The sequence below is a fragment of the Platalea leucorodia genome (genome assembly GCF_965183815.1).
Source record: "Platalea leucorodia genome assembly, chromosome: 15".
NCBI classification, from domain to species: domain Eukaryota; kingdom Metazoa; phylum Chordata; class Aves; order Pelecaniformes; family Threskiornithidae; genus Platalea; species Platalea leucorodia.
This window is the reverse complement of record NC_138837.1, coordinates 7726991-7747615: the sequence shown is the minus strand read 5'-3', so window position 1 is coordinate 7747615 and position 20625 is coordinate 7726991. Positions and strand designations below refer to the sequence as shown.

The following is a 20625-nucleotide window of genomic DNA, read 5'->3' as shown; positions in this document are numbered from 1 at the left end:
CGGGACAGCACAGGAACTCAAGGCCTCATCACAAGGAGAAAAACAAAACAGCATTAAAATATCTGTGATCTGAGAGAGATCGCAATGTGCGGTTGCATCTGCAACGGGTCTCCAGTCCTCTGCCACAAACACCCTTAAGTTAGCGGGGACACAACAGACACAAGATGGATGGGAAGACAGAGGACCATAGCCCTAAGGGCTGTTCGGAGGCATGCTGTGCACGGTTTAATGGTGTAATGGAAAACCCTTAGCAAGCTCTAATCATTTATTTTCTTTTTTTTTTTTTTCCCCTCCAAGAAGGAGGGAAGGGAGAAATTCATTTTGAATGTTTTCCCAGCTGCCAGAAAAACCTGGATGCCCAGCTGCCATTGAGAGCCCAGGGGCTGCTTGACCGAGTCAGAGCCAGCCAAAACGGTACAGCACCAACTTTTTGTGCCTTTATTTTTAAAACATGAGACTGGCAAGATGTTGGGGCAGACTCAGAGAAGGAGAGAGCTCCCATGGGTCTCAAACCAGGGCACAACACGCAGGTGAGCCACGCAAAGCCCACCACGGCTCTGAAGGAGAGCTTTGCCAAATACATTTACCGTCTTTATCTTGAAGCGCAGAGCACGTGTACGCAGCCCTCACACCACAGCGTCTCCCAGGACCACGTCACTTGCCAGGACCGTCCCCAGAAGAGCCGGCGAGGGGCCACGCTGCCCTGGGAAAGGGGAAAGCGAGGGCTCCTGCCAGCCCTTCCCCGACCCAGCGGCATCTCCAGCTTCCCCTGCCGCCCCGTCCCCTCCCAGCTGCTGCCTTGTAATCCTCTGGTTACCGACATGCCCATCACTCATCCCGGCAGGGCCCGGAGGTGTTCCTGTAACATATACAATTAACAGCAACGACAGCGCTCCGTATGAATGAGGAAAAATGCGCTGCTGAACTACGAACATCTGTAAAACAACCCTCATGAAAAGGCTTTGTCACACTTTGATGGAATAAGACAAAAGGATGCTGCACAAGATTAGGAGGATTCAGAAGAGATGTCGCTAAAAATGGTGTGTTTCTCCAGCGAGCCCAGCTCCTTTTGTGCTGATTTTCTGTGATGTCTGACAGCAGCCAGGGGATAAATCCCTCTTACATTTTCTGGGCAAGTTAGAAAAGTTAACATTTGAAAGCTAAACACCCAAGACACTTCCATGGAAAACCAACGCTGTTAACGCTCACCCCGAGCAAACCGAGAACCCTCGTGACCCACGTGTTCATTTTCCTTTAGGTCAATATATTTGAATACCAGCACGTGGGGATGCAAGGAGCAGGAAAAAGCCCCATGTTGGGTTTCACCTCCCTGGTCCCTCGGCTCCAACCAAAGCCACTGGCAGCCGAAACGCCTTGGTGGAAGGGTTAGTGCAACCACGGCCAAGCCCCGCGCCTGCCGCCCCGCTCAGAGCTGCCTTTGTGGAGGGCAGAAGAAGCGGGGCTTTATTGCGGCGAACATTGGGCCATTGTGTGCCACATTCCTCGCTTTGTGCCGGGGGACGGCATCTGTTTATATGGCAGCCCTCGACGGAGCGGGGACACTTCACAGCTCTGAAAGGCCATTCTGTAAATGTCAAAGGGCCACCTTGTCTGGCCACCGCCGCCTCCGCGGCCCTGTCTCCCCCACTGAGGATGCCCCGCGCCGCTGGGAAAGCCGTGGATCTCCAGCCCGGGGCTGTGCCGTCTCCTCTGGGTGCCCTCCCGGCACCAACCGCTGGGACCTCGGTGGCTGGGGAGGGAGGAAGCAATGGGAAGAGCAGGATGGCCCCAGGGAGCAAGGCTGGATGGGGTCCCCGACAGTTTGGCACAAGGAGGAGCGGCAAAAGCTTAACTAACTGCAAAATCTCAACCTCAAATGGTGGGTCCCGGCTTCCCAGAGCACGAGGATGGGACAGGCAACCTCAACACAAAGGAGGACACATCAATGGGGAAGGCAGGGAGATGGGGCTGGTCCCCACTGGACACACCAGTTTTGCCCAACGCAGTCCCTCCATCCCCCAAATCTCTACTGATGCCTCCTCACAGGCAGCAGAAAAAGGCACGGGCAACAAGCACTGCCTGAAAGCAGGCCAGGCACCACCTCTCCCAAACCAGAATTCAGCCATAAGACGTTAAAAAGTTGAGCCAATTTTTTTTTTTTGAGGGCAGTCAATGTTTACCAGAGTGGCAAGTCTGCAACAGGCAACACAGGAACGGCAAAGCAGCTGGAAAATCAACAAAATAACAGGATTTCTGAGAAGCCACAATTATTGTGGGGGAGATGATAACAATCTACCTTTCCCTGCCACTGCGTCCAGTCACTCATTCATTTCCCATCCCTGTCTGCAACCGAATAAAAATGGGTGCAGGTACAGTATTTACCTGCTTGTTGGGGCAGAGAGGAGGAGAGCTAATCAGATGTAAAGGATATAAGAGTCTGTAATAGGAGAGAGATTTAGATAATTAAAGCACGCAGAAAAATATGCTCTAACAGGGTATTCTTCTGCTTTTATGATGTCCACATGTAACAATTTCTGCTACCAAAAAAAAAAAAAAATCTGTTCTCCGCAGAGTGATGCTGACAAGGCATTACTGGGAGATAATGAGCCACTGCTTGTGCTCAGCCAATCTATAAAAGGGAGAGCAGTCTTTTTAAAATAGGGAAAAAGGGGGTTTTTTGGTTTGTTTTTCTTTTTTTTTTTTTAAATAAGTCTTTGAGGCGTTGGGCTCCCAAGGTCTTATCTCCAAAGGGGAGCAGTGCTGCCCAGTGTGGTTTCCTGGACTGCTAAAACACAGTACAATGGAAATATAGCTCCCACGCAAAGAAAAGACATTTCAGAAGTGTGATGACACTCTGAAGACAGAAAATGAAGGTTTTCTCTATGCAAAATGGGAACTCCACCGCCTTCCCCCAAATAACCTCCTGTGGCTGGGATGGCCCTGGGAACACGAGGTCTCTCATCTCAAACCCTTGCTACGAGCACCCATCCTGCCCAGGCTGGTGAAGCTCCACAAAAGCCTTGAATTTCAATGGATCTGCATTTTCTGACTAACAAATTCTGCCCCACATAGCTTCACACCGCATGATGTTCAAGCTGCATCTAGTCTGTGGCCCACCTGGGTGCTGCCCAACGCTATCGGGACCCATGTTCCTTATCGCTTCCCGCCCAAGGTCCCTCTGCATCTTTCCACATCCCCGCACCTCTGCAAACCCAACGTGCAGCTCTCCCTGCCCAGCATCCCCAAGCTCCTTCAGAAACCCCAGCCCTTATTCAAAGACCTTAACAAAGAACATTGTCCAGCGCTGCTGACCTTACTCTCACCAGCAACAGTCCTGCAAACCCGCATGAGTAAGGGTCACCGGATCAGCCTCTCCAAAGAGAAGCCCGCTACAAAGAAGGCATACAGCGACGGAGACTGCCCAGCTAACAGCACTCCCCTTCCAGCCTCGCAGCATCCCTGCTCCAGGGGACAGCCACATATAAATGCTCTCAGGGACGCTCGGCCTTAATTCCTTTTAATATGAACACAAAGCATGAGATACCCTTGAGGGGGCAAAACATCTCTGAATTAACATTTTGGCATTTATAGGCATGCTTTTTTTTTTTAAAAAAAAAAAAAAAAAAAAACCAGAAGTGAGTGACAGGAGCTCTCTAACATGACTTACGCCAAGCCTGTGGCACGAACTGTGTGCGAACCAGGACCACACGCTGCAGAGCTGTCCCCCCAGCCAGCAGGAGGGAAAGGCTGCTCCGTTCGCGAAGGAGCAGAACGCTGCACACTCGGCCATGTGTTTCAGGGCAGGACGTAAACCAAAGCTAGCATCGCCTCCGAGCCGCGCGTGGGAGCCTCCGCTTCCCATCGCCCTTCTGCTTGTGGGGAAACTCAGGCACAGGCAGAGGGAGCAACTTAAACTGATTCACAGACCTTCAATTTAACACACATCTCTTCATTAGAGACAACGATAGCATTGTATGTGTGTTTAGTTTACAGCTATTTTTTTTAAGGGAACTGAAAAAACCTAACCCAGATTAGATGGTTAACCCAGGTTTAGCTAAACCACATGGCAACCCTTAAACACCCACAGCAGCCGCAGCTCTCCTCTTGTTCACGAGTGCAGGTAATGGTGCAACAGGAGTTGCATCACCTTGTCTTCCCTTGGGACCGGAATAAGTTAAACACACAAACAACCTCCCAGGGAATTCGGGAATTGAGGGCTGAACCCTTCTGCCGGGCAGCGGCGTCTCATAGTACCTTCCCTGCGTTGTAGCCCTCCTCCTCCGCTCACATCCCAAATGGCGTGGTGCGAGAGCAGCGGCATGGGGACACTTGCTCATGGGCTAAACGCTGTCCCTGCGGCTGCGGGGCCACGCTTTGGGGAAAAGCCACAAAGGCTTGTGTGCTGGGCTAGGAAACCTCGCATGAATGCCTTGCAAGAGGTCAATCAGGGTCATACCACCTCTCCCTCCCTGCACTGGGGTGCTGGAAAGCCCTGCACCAGCACACAGCAGATGAGCCGACAGGGCCCCAGACCGCTGGGATGCACTGGGCTACTCTTGACCAGTTCTTACCCATGTTTGCAGACCAGTGTGGGGTTGGCCAGTGCTGTTAGCAAGGTAAAAATAAATAAATTAAAAAAAACGCAGAGTCATTGGAAATCTCCTGCTCACCAGGACGGTACCACACACTGCCTCTTTCAGGCTGGGCTCTTCCTGCGTGCCCTCCTGCTCCTTTAAATGAATCAGCCAGAGGACAGGTTTACACAGGAAAATTATTTCCGCATGCATTTCAATAGCTGCGCCTGTCCAGCTCCTCATGTCGGTGCACGATTGCTGCTTTGCAGCAGGGAAAGGCTTCCCCCGAACCAAACCTTTCCTCTCACCCGGGAAGCGCTCACCACGTCCCGGGGCTGCCGTGGGGAGCAGCCGCTGTGCCGGCTCACCGTGCCACGAGTCAGCTGGGGACACGAGTGGCATTTTGGGCGAAGCCGCACTGCAGGACGTGGAGGGCAAGGGCGTGCCAGGCGCTGCAGAAACACTGCGAGGAGCCCCAGCGCTCCCACCACTGCCCTGGCCAGCGGGGCTGGAGACCACCGTCCCCCCAAACCACCTTTGCTGCCTCTGCTCGGCTCCTTGCCCGGCCGCAGGGAGCGGGAGATGAGAGTTCAGGCAGAGGACTCTGTTCACATAAAGAAAAATAAATGTACAGGGGTAAAAGCCTGGGAGATGTGGGCTGGCCAGCCTGGAGGTGGTGACCTTCTCCAGCAGCATCACCTTCACCTTTGCCTCCTCCACCAGATAGGGAATTTCTTGCTTCCTTGGTGGACAGACAGATGGACAACACAGCTTTCAACTCGAGGTGCTCAAAAGATGAGAGATGCAGCTGGTGGGGGGCAGCTCCTGGCTGGGGCCACGTCGCCATGGGCTGGGGCCACCACCAGGCACCCTCCCCACCCAGGCACCGTCCCCAGGGCTTTGCAGCGGGAGCACAGCCCTTCCAGCTCAGCCCGTGCACCCCCATGAGTCACGAGTCACCGTCCTCGTTCTCCACGACTCTGTGACCTTGACCATGGTCCCTGAAACTTCAGCTTCTTTCTCCACCCTTCCTCTATGGACTCTGAACACTTCCAGGCCACAGCTATCTTTAGCAAGCATCTACACAGCATCTAACCCAGTGAAATGTGGTTTTATCTGAGGTTTCTAGGCGTTACCGCAACAGAGACAACACATTCCCTGTCTCCGAGATGTGTCAGCCCTCTCCGCGCAGCCCAGGATTGCATCCAGCCCCACAGCAAGCTGCAGCTTCAGCTATACACAGCTTTTCATCTAACAAAAAACCCACCCAAACCAGAGCACAGAAATCCTCTGCCATCCCAGAGGGGGATCTGTGTGGATCTCCCCAGATAATCAAATTTAAAACACCACCAAAATAGACCTTTGATTAGCGGCCATGGAGTCCATTCATAGCGACAGCATGTCAGGTCAATGTTCACTCCCAAAATCAACTGTCTGCCTCGGGAAAGGGATTTTTTTTTATTTTTTTTGATGGTCTGCATTCAAGGTCTAGTTAATAAACAGTGTACTTGGGTGTGCCATCTGGCCAGCCATACAGCATGCCTAGAAATAAAACTAATAAATCATCATATGGTGGTGCTTTAAAAGGCAGTTTTACAAAAGCCTGGGCAAGCTGACTGAAACCTATCAGGCGTGTTTTGTGTGCCCCGAGAGCTCAGCCTTCAGGCAGTCTGCCCCTCGAATCAGCCGCTGTCAAAAAGGGTCAGAGTCCAAAATTACGCTGCTGTTTTACTCAGAGACTCATCTGAACAGCAGACACTTTTTTCTTAAGCTAGCACGCAGGAATTAACTTGTGCAACTTAGAGTTGGGCTGGTGCTTTACAAAATCAATAAATAAAAAAATACAACTTACAGTATTTTTAATGTCAACAAAACAGAAGCTGGTTGCTGGTGTTGGGCAAGGCTTGTGTGCCTCATCCCAAGTGGGGACTGCCCGGAGGGACATGCACCACTCACCCAGGGACTTGGTGGCAGGTAGACACCAAACACAGAGCTCCGGACCCAATGTTTTCAGCACAAGGACCAAAAATCTCATTCGTGGATTCTCACACGCAGCTCCTTGCAATGCAGAAGAGGCTGTCCCACCCGTCGGGATAGACCCCAACGCAGGGATGCACCCCGTGCTCCTGCCCCACCGGATTTTGGATCCCACTTCATTTTCCCATACACATCGCTATGCACGAGCCTGCCCCCAGCCCTACAACACAGACAACTGACCTAAATTTTCCTCTTTTTAAACACCCAGAGGTCATCTCCATCTGCAGCAAACCCCACTGAGCAGGGAAGAGAACCACAGAGAGATCTCTGTTAGCATCAGTCCTCCTCCCCAAGTCTTCCTCCAAATTTTACCCTATGCTGCCTCTTCTAAATGCCTGAGGATCCGCATCTCCCACGTCCCTCAAGGCTGTAAAACGGTGCTGAAGAGGAGAAGCTAGGGAGGTCCTCTGCCATTTCTGGGTCCATACACGCTGGGGCTGGGTGCGATGGCTCACTACATGCATGAACTCCACCTCATTCTCCTTCACAACTTAGAGCATCTCACCTTAAGTTCCCTAGGGCGTTTCTTGGCTCGCTTCACGCAGTGAGACGTGGGGAGATATCACCCACATCCATGCTTTGCCTGCTGCCCGGTGACTCAGAGTCGGGGCGAGAACACTCCCTCCCAGTTAATCCAGTTGCTCCAGTACCACATCCCTCCTCTCCCAGCTGTCAAATATAAGATTTGCCCCATCTGCCTTTCTGCCCAATTTGCCTTTCCAGTAGATCTGACCAAACTCAGATTTTCTAGTCCTTAGCAAACCCTGATGCTTCAGGACACATCTTCCCATACCTAAAACAACCACTAAAAAAGCAAGTGAAAAACTCTACACTTTCCACCCCCAAGAATCACCTTTTTTAGTAAGAAGGTCACTCTAGTCAACTGGAGCATTGCTTTTAAGTTCTGATTTGTCAGAGCTTATGCAAGCAGAAAAATGCAGCATTGAAACAAAAAGGAAGGACATCAACCCAGGGTGTTTGGAAAAAAAATAAATGTACAAAATAATTACAACCAGCATGTCCCTGCAGAACATTTCGATTCTGACTCAGCCCCAGCCTTGGCAGGAAAGTGCAGGTGTTCACCACACACTGAGCCTGGACCAAACCCCAAAAGACAACAAGGCTGATGCCAGCGCAAGGCAGCCGGTGCAGAAGCCCATTGCATCTGCACGCAGGGCCCTGGAGAAGGGTCAGGGTCTCTGAGGACACCTTTGCTGCCGACTTTCCGCTGCCCAGGAAGGCTGGAAGTCACTGCAGGGTGGTTTGATGAGGGCGTCTCCTCCAAGGAGAGACCCTGCATCTCACTGCCCTGCGAGCACGAGCAGGGGACCCAAAGGGTCTGGCTGCTGCTCAGACCATTATTTGCAGGAACAAAGTGAAACTCTCAACTCAGCAACAAATCTCTAATGACTGACAGATTACTGAAGTTGGAAAAAAAAATAATTGCATGCTGGCTTTTAAAAGGCAAAATGTGAGGGTGGCTAAAGTGAAATGAAGAGGAACACATTCATTATACAAGAGCTCAAAGCATCAGCTATGGCGACTTTCTTGACACAGCAAAGGAGAGGAGGCGGCAGGGTTAAACGCCAGGCAAGGCAGGAGCCGACACTTCTGTCGGGCTGCTGCTGCTTTCACGATGCTCAGCAAGGGCAGAGCACAATGCTTTGCTTGCCTCTGGTGTAACGAGCATCCCTTTGGAAAACAAACCTCTCCAAAGCTCCTCCGCTCCCCTCCCGAGCTCAAGCATGAAGGCACTCCTGTCCGATAGGCACTAATGGGACGGACAAGGCATTAGAGGAGAGGTTCTGCTTCTGTACAACTCAGAAATGCAAGATAACTCCCTTGCGGGCTGCCAGGGCTTTTGCCACAGCTATGGGTATTTTTATAATCCAGATCCTGAAAGCGAGGAAGAATATGCTTCATGAATTTTTATAAGGCCGGCTTCCTTCCTGCCTTTTTTTTTTTTTTTTTTTTTTTTTTTAAAATACTAGCACCAGATGCCAAGATCCATTCTTGCCTGATTTGCATCCCAAATCCCAAAATATCCCCAAATCCCAATGCCGTGCACACAGCCCCCCGGGAGGCTCAGCGAAACGCCGCCGTACTTACTCATCACACTGGGCGCTGCTGGAGCCGGCGGGGCTGCAGCCGCAGGGACGGCACTGCTGGCTCCTCCGCTCCGGGTAGAACCCCTGGGCACAGCTCTCGCACCGCAGCCCCGCGTAGCCTTCGAGGCAGGGGCACTGCCCCGTCGTGCCGTTGCATTCGGCCGCGCTGGCGCTCCCCACGGCGCTGCAGTTGCACAGGTCTCCTGCAAGGGGAAAGAGAGGCTGAAACCGGTGTGCTGGGAGCACGGCGCCGAGCAAGAGCCCGAGCGGGGCCAGCGTCGCCGTCAGCACGGCTGCCCTCCCTTTGCTCGCCCCAGGTTGGAAACATCGTCGCTGTAAGGATGATATTTGCTTTACAATGTTGAGATCACAAAAAAAATGTTGGGAACACCCTGGGGTTTGAACCCCCATGGTTCACGTTTCAACTCTCTCAAAAAGAGAGCTAGAAGATTATGGGTATAACTACTTAAATAGGTATATATGTAGCTGTATATAATGTCTGTCTGTCTGTATACACACACACACTCACGGTTGTCTGGTTACACAACTCCAGAAGCTGACAAGTGTTAGCTGTTGTAATATTAGGATAAAATCAGCAGCAAGAGGCAGAATCACTAATTATGAAGACCCTCCAGACCACTGGAACACCTCCCATTTACCAACAGGCTGGTGTTTACGACACAGGACATACACAACACACCTACACGACGAACCAGCACCAGCATCTCCCACGCCTGGAGAACAGATACAGAATTTCCCGACGGGAGCTGAGGGAGCAGAGGATCTCCAGGCATTTGGGCTGGTGGCAGGGGTCCTGGCTGCACCAGCCCCAGCTCCCCTGAAAATCTGTCCTCGGGGGAGCACTGAGCACGTGGAAACGGCTTTAAATGCCGGGGTGGTGGAGCTGGGGCAAGACGGAGACCTCCTGGCTACCACCCTTCACCACCTAAACCACAACGGGCCACCTTCAGCCCCATGGCAAGTGGGGACAGCTCTGGGGACCCACACATCTGCCTTGGGGACACTCAGTCACAGGGGTGAGGGAAAGCACACACCGAGCAGCTGCTTTCTTAAGAGAGAAGCAAATCTTTTGATCAAGTGATGAATTCCCAGTCCGCCTGCACATTATTTCTCATAATGCTTTAAAGCACCAAATGCACCAAAGAGAATAACTTCTCCCCAGCAGTTTGTTTCTGCCAAGAGTTTTATCTCCATTCCTTCATTGCAAAATACTTAGTGCCTTAATAATTTAAAGTCTTTTTCTGCCAACGGTGAATTATAAACAAAGATTATCTGCAGAAATAGTGCATAAAGCATCAGGGGCTTTATGCAACCGTCGGTATTTGTTATTCCCCGAGAAAAGCCAGCATTCCAGGCACTTCACAGAGAGGGGAGAGGCCAGGTCTCCATCCCAAGAAAACTTGACTTAAAGCTCAAATCACATCAAGAAGACCCAACACTAATGCTCCACATCAGCACTAGTATTTCAGGTTATTTAATATTTATATTGCACACTTGTGCCTCAAACCAATGGAAAGGACCTCAGCAGGTGCCTGGATCAAACCACACTTAAAATCCAGTGACTTAATAAAGATTAATTTATGAATATTTGAGACCTATTTATGAATATATGAGACCTATGCATAGCGGCTGATGTTGTGTTTATAGACCCCCGATGGACGAGTTAAACGCTGACCCACTTTGAAGAGTTTTCTTCTAAAATACTGATGCGTGTGTTTAAAAGAAAAGTAACCTGTCTGCAAATACAGTCTGGCACTGATGGAGAAGCTCAGATATTTCCTTCAGAAAACTTAGCAGCACCTCTTGAGGGACAGTCCTACTCCTCCAGCACTATAAATAAGTAAAGAACAAGATAATATGACATTTGTCAGAGAAATGCCTGCTCAGTAGAAAAGACTTGTCAGCAGAGGATACGCTTGTGTGGTTTAGTTTTGTTTTCTTCTTTTCTTTCTGTTCCTTGGCCTGGAGCACATTGAATGGACTAAGATGGAAACGAGAGCCTTCTGGGCTTGACTTGGGTCCTCGCCACCCATTCCCCTGCAAAAGCCTTTAGGGCTTTGCGCTGAAAGGTAAAGTGGGTGATGCAGGCTGTGAAAGGGGCTGGTGCTCAAGCACAGTGATGGGTGCAAGCGCCACCTCCCCAGGGCAAAGGGACATATGGCTGAAATCTGCTGAAATCGGATCACGCTGACGATCTCCGAGTGCCTTTGAAGATACAAGCCCTAAGGTCTCCCCCATCACAGCAGCACTGCAAAGGCTCCCCGATGTCCTTGCCCTGGGTGTGTTCCCCAGTGGACTACAGCAGAACGGGAAGGCAGATCACAGAGCAGTTTGGTAAACATGTTAAATGAACATAAAAACACAATTATAGGTTGACTTTTAAAGGAACGCTACGAGCCAAGTGGGAGGAAGGATCCCCCTCTCCCCAAAAAGGGGCGCGTGAAGCCGCAGGACCTCTCCAACCAACAGACAGCCAGGCTGCGGCACCCCAGAGCTTTTACTTTTTATCTGTTTTCTTCCAACGCACAAAGAAATATGAGTTATTTAGCTTTATTACCCTATCGATACATCCACAGATTCCCCACAGAAGTCATTTTGTACCTACACACCTGTGAAATTGCACCTAAATTTTCTTCAATCTAAACTAGCAAATAGGACAAACACCTCAAGATCTGCAATTATGCACTTCAGCATCCACTTCACATAATGAACTCAATTCCCATCTCAATTATTCAAGCCAAACCTTATCGATTTGGGCACTTGGGCTGCTACCAGCCAACGGGAGCCGCAAAAACTTGTTGAGCAAAAGCGCTTTGGAGTTTGTCAAACATGCATCAAAACAAATTTACCTTTCAAAGCTCGTTGCGAGCAGTGCTACTAGACTTGCTAGACTTGATTAAGAAAAGAAAAAAGCATTGTATCAGTTCTAACGGCGATATGAGGTGCTGAGAGGGCAGGTCCAGCACAGCGGCGACGAGATGCCCCGTGCAGAGACCACCCTCGTGCCGCAGGAGCAGCGCAGCCAGAGCCAGCGCCGGCTGCACGCCGAGTCCGTCCCAACGCTACAGCAGCACCGGCCGAGACCTGAACTTCTTCAGCTGGAAAGAGATGGGTGCTACAAGTCAAATTCCCGTTCAAAATGCTGCTGTTGATGGTATGGAATAATTTTTTTCCCCCAATGAGGGCCGTGCATAAGCACCACCCTGCTTTGCTCCTGCCCTCTCCATCCTGCAAACCAGCGCTGATGGACACGGCTCGCCAGGAGCCGTCAGAGCCCAAAAGGACACACGGGCACAGCCGATACCTGGGCACATTGCTGTAAAAATCAAATAGCCTTATCCACAGTGAGAGCCTGAAAGATCCTTAGCTGAGACAGGGCTGTGCCGTAGCAGCTTTATGAACTTAGTTTTGTGGCCATGCTTATACTAAAGGAAAAAGGAGGGCTGTCCCCAAATGTATTATACTCACAGGAGAGGGGGGAGCTGATTTTGACAGTGTATTACCTTCCATGAAAATCAGCCATGGCAAAAAAAGTTAAAAACAGAAGTCAGAGAAGAGGGGCTGCATATACTGGCAAGAGCCTCACATTTCTTTCGCCCTTTATCGAAGGACCTCGGTCACCCATCAAAAGGGTCCGGCCATTGCCAAACTGCGGTGCAACTCACTGGGAACGTCATCGCTACGTACAGGAGCCTCACGTGCGCTGGATGGCTGCGGGAGGCGAAGGCAGGATCCATCTGGGGCCCGCTGCCTTCTCGGAGGGAGGCAAACACAAACACCCTTGCTGGAAAGAGCAGCTGACTTTGGGTTGATCTTGGCAATGGCACCAACTACTCAACCAGGTTTTCCTTCCAATGGCAGGGCTGTTTGTGTGCTGAGATGCTTTTGGAAAGCCGTACGCTTTCCAAAAACACACACAGCAACTTCCCAATGCCTTCTTTTTTTTCCTGCAGGTCTTTGCCCATCAAAATTGCACAAAGCCAGGTCAAAACCTGGAGGCAGCTCAGCCTCAGCAGCTGAACTCAATGGCAACGCAGATGCCACCAGCTCTGCACACGCCAGTTCCCCGGGAGAGTGAGAAATGCTGCAATAATCCAAAATAACACAGGCAAAAAGCAGCTTTTTGTTCACAGGCTGGTGGAGCGGCGGCTCCAGCTGCCTCAGCAGCAACGGGGGAGGCTGGTTCTGCTGCCGGTGGGGGCACGGAGCCGAGCCCGTCTGCTGCGGAAGCAATCGGGAAGCTGCGAAATCGCCCCCGAGTGCGTGATAAGGCACGACGTGGCAGATACAGAAGACATCTCCCAAAAGGGTGGTTTCCTTCCAGGCCCTGCCTCCCCCAAACCACCCCAGAGATTTTTGGGGAGGAACGGTGGCCCGCTTCAGGGCAGCAGCATCACACATGGTCCCCCCTACCCACACCCAAGACACCCTTGCTGCACCCAGCTCGGCTCATGCATCTGCCTGGCTGATAGAGCCCAAAAATGCCCTAAAGCCCCTTTGCCCAGGCAGCAGAGAACCAGACAGCAGCATTAAAATCCATTGCTTAGCACTGCGTCGAGGTTTGACATGATGATGTACCAGACTATGAAAACCCGAGGCTTAATTTCAAAGACACTTTGTTGTCCCGATAGCAGTCGGGTTCGAGAAGGCGAGAAACATCCACAGCCAGAAGAGGAAAGCGATAACAAACATCTACCTTAGACGTCTGGGAACACACCAAAGATGAGCACTACAGAAGAAGATTAGGGAACATTACGCTGGCTCCCAGCCAGAGCCTGGATTTTTGGAGCCTTTGTTCAGTTTTCTCAAGCAAACATTTTGCTTTTAAAGGTAACCTTCAAAAACACCTTACCGAGAGCTTCTGCAAACGCAAAGGAACACGCAAGGGTGGATGAACCCCAGCGCTGCCCCGCACTGGGATGCTCAGCCATGGTTGGAGGTATTGTGTTGAGGCTGGGATAACACCATCTGCAACAGGAGCCAAGGACAAAGACCTCTCAGGGATGGGGCACTGGTCCAAGATCCAACTCCTGGCTCTCCCTGACTTTCTATAGTCACTCACCCTTGCTCTGCCTCAGTTTCCCATCCGCAGGGTGTTCACCCCCCCGCCCAGGGCCTCTGAGCCCTGCTCGTCTCTGCCTCTGTTTCCCATTTCTAAAACGTTGAGGTTTCCCTTCCTTCCCCATAAAGCACCATGCAACAGCTCAAAGCACTTGGCTATCAGTGATAAAAGCCACCACCTTTGCTCGTGAACGTGTTGACAGGCTTTAATTAATGAACAACCCAATGACGTTTTGAGATCCCAGAATAGAGGCACTATAAAAGTGCATATCACTGCCACATGTTACTCCTTCAAGCAAAAAAAAAAAAAAAAAAAATAAAAAACAACACACCAGACTGCTCCCTTCATGAGCAGCATTTTAACCTTTACTTTTGATTGCTTAGAGGCAGGTGGAGTAAAAGAAAAGGTTTACAGTTTGCTACAGCAAGGGACGCGCTGCTCTATGGGAGACACAGATTTCATACACAATTTCAGTTAGCTGTAACCCCAAATTGATTAATTATTCTGCAAAAGTCATAGGTTACTAATAAACTGGAGAATAGTTATTTCTATTTTTTTACTGCATTGGATACATGCCATGGCTGTAAGCAGCACCAGCGCAACCAAGAACGTGCCAGGTTTGCAGTGCTCGGCGCGAGCCCCTCCAGCCCGCAGCCCCGGGCAGGGATCTCGTTCTCCAAATCCCACCCCAATGCAAAGCAAACCCCAGCGACGTCCCAGCCTGAGCCAGGCCTGGTGTGAGACCGCGTCCCTTCATCTCCATCCCCTCCCAGTACTTAGGTAGGGCTCATTCTGGTGTAAAAATAATTTCCCAAATTATTTTTTCACATCCTTTCGGACTACCAATGTTTTAAGTCTTCACACGTATTTTAAGCGTGATTCCTTCTCCCATCCAAGCCACTTAATGAATGAATAATTTAAAAACAAGTGAAATATTTACAAGTGGTAAAAGAAGAAATCACTATGAAACACACGAAGATGTCTATATGAAACCATATTTGCTGGGTACACCCTGAAACAGTGCAAATCCTGAATGAAGTCACCGACTCACTGGGAGCCGACATGGAAAATCCAAGATGCACATTTTTTGTTAGAAGAACACGCAGCTGAAAGAGCAAGCTGTGAAGTCCCAGGGATGCTATTTATTGTCCTGCTTCAAAAGCATCCCCAGGGAGACAGCCATTTTCTATTCTCTGGACTAGAAGATAAAAAAAAAAATATATATATATATATATATATAAAAATAAATATAACCTGGAGGTACTGTTAGTTTTTTGGGTGCTAGTGCTGCCCCAGCAGCCCTGGGAGCCAGAGGTGCGGCACCAGCGTGGTTTCTGCAGCGCGGTGCTGCAGGGCTGGCTGAAGCGGTACCATCGGGTATCCCACTGGATTTAAAACAGCAGTAACGGTGCCAGGCTTGGGGCATCTCCTGCCATTTGTTGATAGAGGCAAAGCCAGACATCCTCACCTCCTCCCTCCGTCATTTGCACCCTAATTCCTCCCCCTGCACACGTGGCTCCAGGTGAGCAGCCCCAAAGCCCAGCCAGCCCGAGGAGGCACTCACTTCTTGATTACCAAATGCTTGTAGTTACACGGGGTTTATACCAATGTAATCTCACTTCACACCAGTCCAACCTCCCCAGTATTAAAACAGCACCGACTCAATATCCCATTCATTTGCACAGAGCAGATGAAGCTAGTGTATTCACGGCATCCCATCCCTGGAAAGGCTCCATTTTGGTATTAATTTAGCCGTTCCCCCCCGCCATACTTTATTCCCAAATTCAAGCCCTACCTTCTCTCCGTTTTCCCTCATTTCCCCTTCTCAATCCCTCTCCAGGCACCATTTCTGACAACACAGGAATAAAGGGATCAGGCAGCAGGTTTAAAAATCTATCCAAGGCCATTTCCTTTCCCCTTGTAATTAAATTGTGGAACTCATTGTCAGGGGATGTTCCGGGAGCCAGACATACCTACGGCTTCAAAGGAGGACTGGCTAAGCTCACGGAGGACAGGTCCGCTGGTAGCTGTTAAACACAGGGATCTGCGGGAAGCATCCTGATGGGAAAGTCCCTGAAACACTGGCTGCAAAAAGTCAGGATTATGCCCTGTCCCCTTGGCATCTTCTTCTGGCCCTTCTTGGATGGGTGAAGCTTTGGTCTGACCCAGCCTGGCAGTTTTAATTTTCTCCCTGTTTCCACTGCTCAGGGATGGCTGCAGCTCCGGTCCTCCCCCCAAACAAACAAATCCCCCTTAAACAGTTAGACATAGCTATTTCCACAGGGAATTTTTTCTTATTACAGCCAAAGATGCAGCTGTGCTGCACCGCTGCTCTTCCCCCCTCACCTCTCAACAGGGTATTTCCCTTAACCCCAAGAAGATATTTCATCCCCTCAATACGATCCACCAGTGGGCTAAACCTCCCCCAGCAAACTGGACGAAGGTCAGGACGGTGCCGTCCCAGCACGGGATATACGATAACGAGAGCATCTGTGCCATCTGTTAAAAGAGAAGGTCCTATTTATCCCAGCCCTTGCAAAACATTTTACTGAGCTCCAGCCCGTCCCTTCTGCATCTCTGATGCCACCAGCTCAGCGTGGTCAACTCTTGCCCTGGACTGGCTTTTGCATTCAACTCTGTCGCTCCTCACTTGGGTAGCTGAGTGCTACCAAGCTGATGCCGTGAACACAGGAGATGTTATTCCAGTGTAACAATGCTTTTGCCTTCAACCGTTGCAGGCAGCGTGCCTTCACCCCATGGCTTGCAGGAGATCCGAAAGGGTACAGGCTGGTTGAGCTCTCCCTCAGGGAGCTGAGGAACATCTGCCATGGGCTAAGAGCTCCTGCAAGAACGGGATCAGAGATGAGCTGATGCGCTGTAACTTCTTAAAGCGAGGTGTGCTGCCGAGCCCTAGGATTCATTCGCATCTAGACAGCACTCCACACAAAATAATAGCCGACTCTTGCATTACGAAGGTGCATTAAAGCGCTCAGACCTGTAATTCATTCTCACTTGAGGCTATAATGTGAAGCCAAAGCGGTAGGAAGAGGATCTCTGCCTACCCCCAAAAACGTGTCTTCTGTTATTTTGCATTCTGTTTATTCCTGAGTGCCTCAGATTCAGGGCACTTACGGACTCCATCAAGCTCAGGGCACTGCAGAGGCAGGCGTGCTGCTGGTGAAGAGAACAGCATCGTTCACATTAATGCTGTTAAGAGCTTTACACAAGTCACTTGTGTTGTTCCATAAAAGGATTGTATGGGTCAACAGAGGGGAAAAGACAAGGATTTCTCAGTCCTTATACATCACTTGTAATATCGTTAAAAGAGTAAACATATTTATCGAGGAAAAATGAATCAGATTCAACCTCTCTTATCACTTGGAAAGAAGCACAAAGCCAAGGTCCCAACTCTCGGGGTCACCAGCAGCCACACAAGCACTTTTCCTCAGCATGAAGCAGGCAGACTTTGGGTTTCGGCCAAACCCTAGCTCAGCCCAGCCCATGTCACCCCTCTGCCTTTTCTTTGCATTTTCAAAGGGATGCAGCATCACTCCCCGCTTCAGTTCACAGCCCTCCTACCCCACCAGCCGCGAGCAAAGCGACCGCTCCTCTCCTTCGGCTAACCACAGCCAGGACTCACAGGCCTTAAACAAATGCAGAGGCTTCTTACTCCTGGGATTAGTTATTTTTATTCCTTTCCTGCACCTGCAATTGAACATACAGGCATTTGGTTTCTGAGGAGCTCCTGAAAATTCCTCGGTGCAATGCAAGCACTGAACAATTTTGTTGCTTTCCCTTCCTTTTTGATGCTAAACAAGTTAGCAACCTGCGCAGCGAGCTTTGAACCAGCTCATTCCCCAGTAAACGTGCATCAAAGAAGTCAGACTCACAGGTGTAAAGCTGTCTCGGGAGACTAAAGGATCAAACCCTGCAAACATAAGCAAAAAAAAAAAGGTAAAATATGGATTCTCATTAACCTCGTATTCTTCCTGCACTGGGAGATCCCCAGCTCGTGGCACCACCGAGGCTGACAGCAGGGCAAAATACCCGAGGAGCTCCCATCGACGAGACACAAGATGTCAGAGGAGCAGGAGTGGCCCAGTAGTTAAGAACCAGATTATAACGCAGAAAGCTGTGCAGGAGGGATTACACAACTGCAGCTAAAGAATTATTCCTATATAACAATAAATTTCCATATGCAGACAAAGCCTCTGGGTCTCTACTAAGCAGACTGCATATAAAGAAGAATGTGGCCCTAAAGTGTTTATGATACAAGAAGCTACAGTAACTTCAAATACATCAAATAAATGCTTGAGGATTATGACCTCAACAGCTAAAAAATGGATCCAAGCTTTTTAATTAATTTGAAAATAGTTTTGTTGGCGTATTATTTTAGTTGGTTAGATTTTCCCACTAATATTTCCACAAACGTCTGCAACCATATAAATATTCCGTGTTTCTGTTTGAAAATCTCCGTATTTTTACCACCCAGCGTGTGACACAGCCAGCCCAGCGCGGGGTTTAGAGATAAACAGGATGAAATGTAACTTTGGCAAACACCTCCACAACAGCACCCAGCAGCCCTGGCAGCTCATACCCGCCTTACAGGCGTACTTTCTGCAGCACCTCTCAGGATTTGTCAGCAAAATGCTTTACTTCGAAGATCAGGACACTTCACATGGGACAGGGCTGGGAATTTATTAGCAGACTTCAATTTCAGTATCTATCAACCATGTCCTAGCCGAGAAAGGGATTAAAAAAAGCTGCATGAATAATATGAACTATAATCATCCGTTGAAGTCTTCGTGTGCCCAGATCCCTGCAAAAAGTAATTAAAATCACAAACTTTACTTGGTGCTTTGGGGAATTGCAGCTAATGAACGAACGCGTTAATTTATACAGGAGCTTTAAAGGCACTACGAAGAAAAACCCTGAGCAAGAATCATCCTTTCAACCGTTAGTATTTGGACTATAAAGTTGTGTTGCATGAATAACCAGCAAGAAAACAGGGGTTAGGAGATGAGTTGGAGGATGAGCTCGGATGAACCCCCCCTCTTATCGCTTCCCCACCCTTCCCAGCGAGGCTCCCAGCACACAGCCAGGGCTGGCAATTGCCTGGGTGCGGGAAGGGGTCGGGGTTTAGCTCGAGCTGGCTCCTCCAGTCGAGCTCCACGCTCCTGCACGGGCTTGCACATACATGAAAACCCAAGTTACTTTGCCTTCACTGCTGCTGCTTTCCTATTTAAAAAACACAACTGCAATGCAGACGTCCCCCAGGATGGACGCTGCAGGGCAGGATTTAGGTGCATTAATAGGATATGATGGGGAAGCTCTACCCTTGCCACTCAGGAGGTATTTATTCAGCAGTCTAGGAAGCCACAGGTCTCCAGGCATCTCCCAAGCCACAAAACCCACCCATCTGGAGATGAGAGCAATGCTGGCACGAAGCAGCGGGCTCTTCTCAGGAATCCCTATCAGCCCAGTAAGCGCCGACCCCCCGGTCCCGTGCAATGAGCAGCCCTCCCTTCGGAGGATTTGCTCCCACTTCTACAGCCGAGGGAAACGGGGGAGCCAGGCCCCCCCGGTCACTCACCCTGCTCTGCAGGGGAGCCCAGGGATAAATCACTCTGTTGAGGAAAAATCCCTTGCTCCTTGATTTTTGGCCCAGACATGGCTGGAGCAAAAGAAGGGGTAAACGCCCCAGCTATGTTTGCATTTCAAGTAGAGCAGCAATGCATAAGCTGAGACACTAGCATGACATTAGATCTTTAAACAAAAGGTTAATAAGGCTTTTTTAAGCCTATAACTTTCCATATTAGAAGAATTAATCTCTTTTCTTTCCCTCAACACTGGTATAAATCGGTTGCAGCCCCACATTGTGCTCATGCTGAGATAAAAGAGGCAGGTGACACCAGCCCAGGCTCAGAGCCATGCAGAAGGAGGTTTGCCCCAGTCCCAGGGACATACCCGATTCCTTCCTCAGTTTTCAAAAGTCAGAAATTTTTAGATGCTTCTCTGCAGTGAATGTCCAAACCTTTCAACAGCTGCCTCCGTACAGCCCTGAGATGTGCTGATAAGCCATGACGTCCCAGGAAGGAAACGCCGCATCACCGTAAGTCAAGTAAAGGAAAGGATTTGTGCATCCTTCTCGCTCAGCAACAAGCTGCAGACTCCTCTGGGTGACATCTCGGCAATGGCACAGTAAAGCCTTTTGTTTAAATAACAGTTGGGTTCGCTACTCAAGCTTGTTGCAGTAGAGATAAGCAAAACTTTCTGTTCCTGATGCGCTTGACAGCACCCACTTGCCCAGCTGCGGTCGGAGGCACCGCCTGTCAAACAGCCGCAGATTTTCCTTGGCAGCAGCCGCCTGGCTGAGAGCAGATGCTCCTGCGGGACAGCCCTGCCTGCGCAGCCCTCCTCCTCCTCCCCACGTAAGCTGTTGCAGATGTCTCTCCTGAGCAATTCACGCCCCGACAGCACCAGCACTCCCCCGACACCTTCTGCAGGCTCCCAAGACCAGGCAGCAGTAACAGCCAGGTGTGGAGTTTAAGACCCCCTCTCTCTCTCCCCCTTCTCAGGGATTAGTTGGGGTGCTGGCCGGGGACCTGCAGGAATGAGCTCACACACCACTAAAAAGGTAAAACAACAAGGTGCTACACTGGGGCAACTGGGTGGCTCCTTCAGCGTTGCAACTGGTGCTGCTGGAAGGCAAGCGGTGTGGGATAAAGCAGCTGAACCAGGCAGAGCTAACTGGAAAGAAATACAAAAGCAAAGAGCGGGATATAAAATGCAAAAGCCAGCACGCTGGCGGGAGGGGGGAAAG

General features: G+C 50.2%; 1 protein-coding gene across 1 annotated transcript in view; it reads right to left on the bottom strand.

Moving 5' to 3' along the window:
* Window positions 1-20625, bottom strand: part of MEGF9 (multiple EGF like domains 9) — a gene marked incomplete at both ends in the record, with an annotated part of 52268 nt that overhangs the window by 14098 nt on the left and 17545 nt on the right. The window contains one exon of the mRNA XM_082327359.1: window positions 8721-8922. Within this exon, the coding sequence (XP_082183485.1) occupies window positions 8721-8922 (202 nt within the window). The remainder of the gene's footprint in view (window positions 1-8720; window positions 8923-20625) is intronic.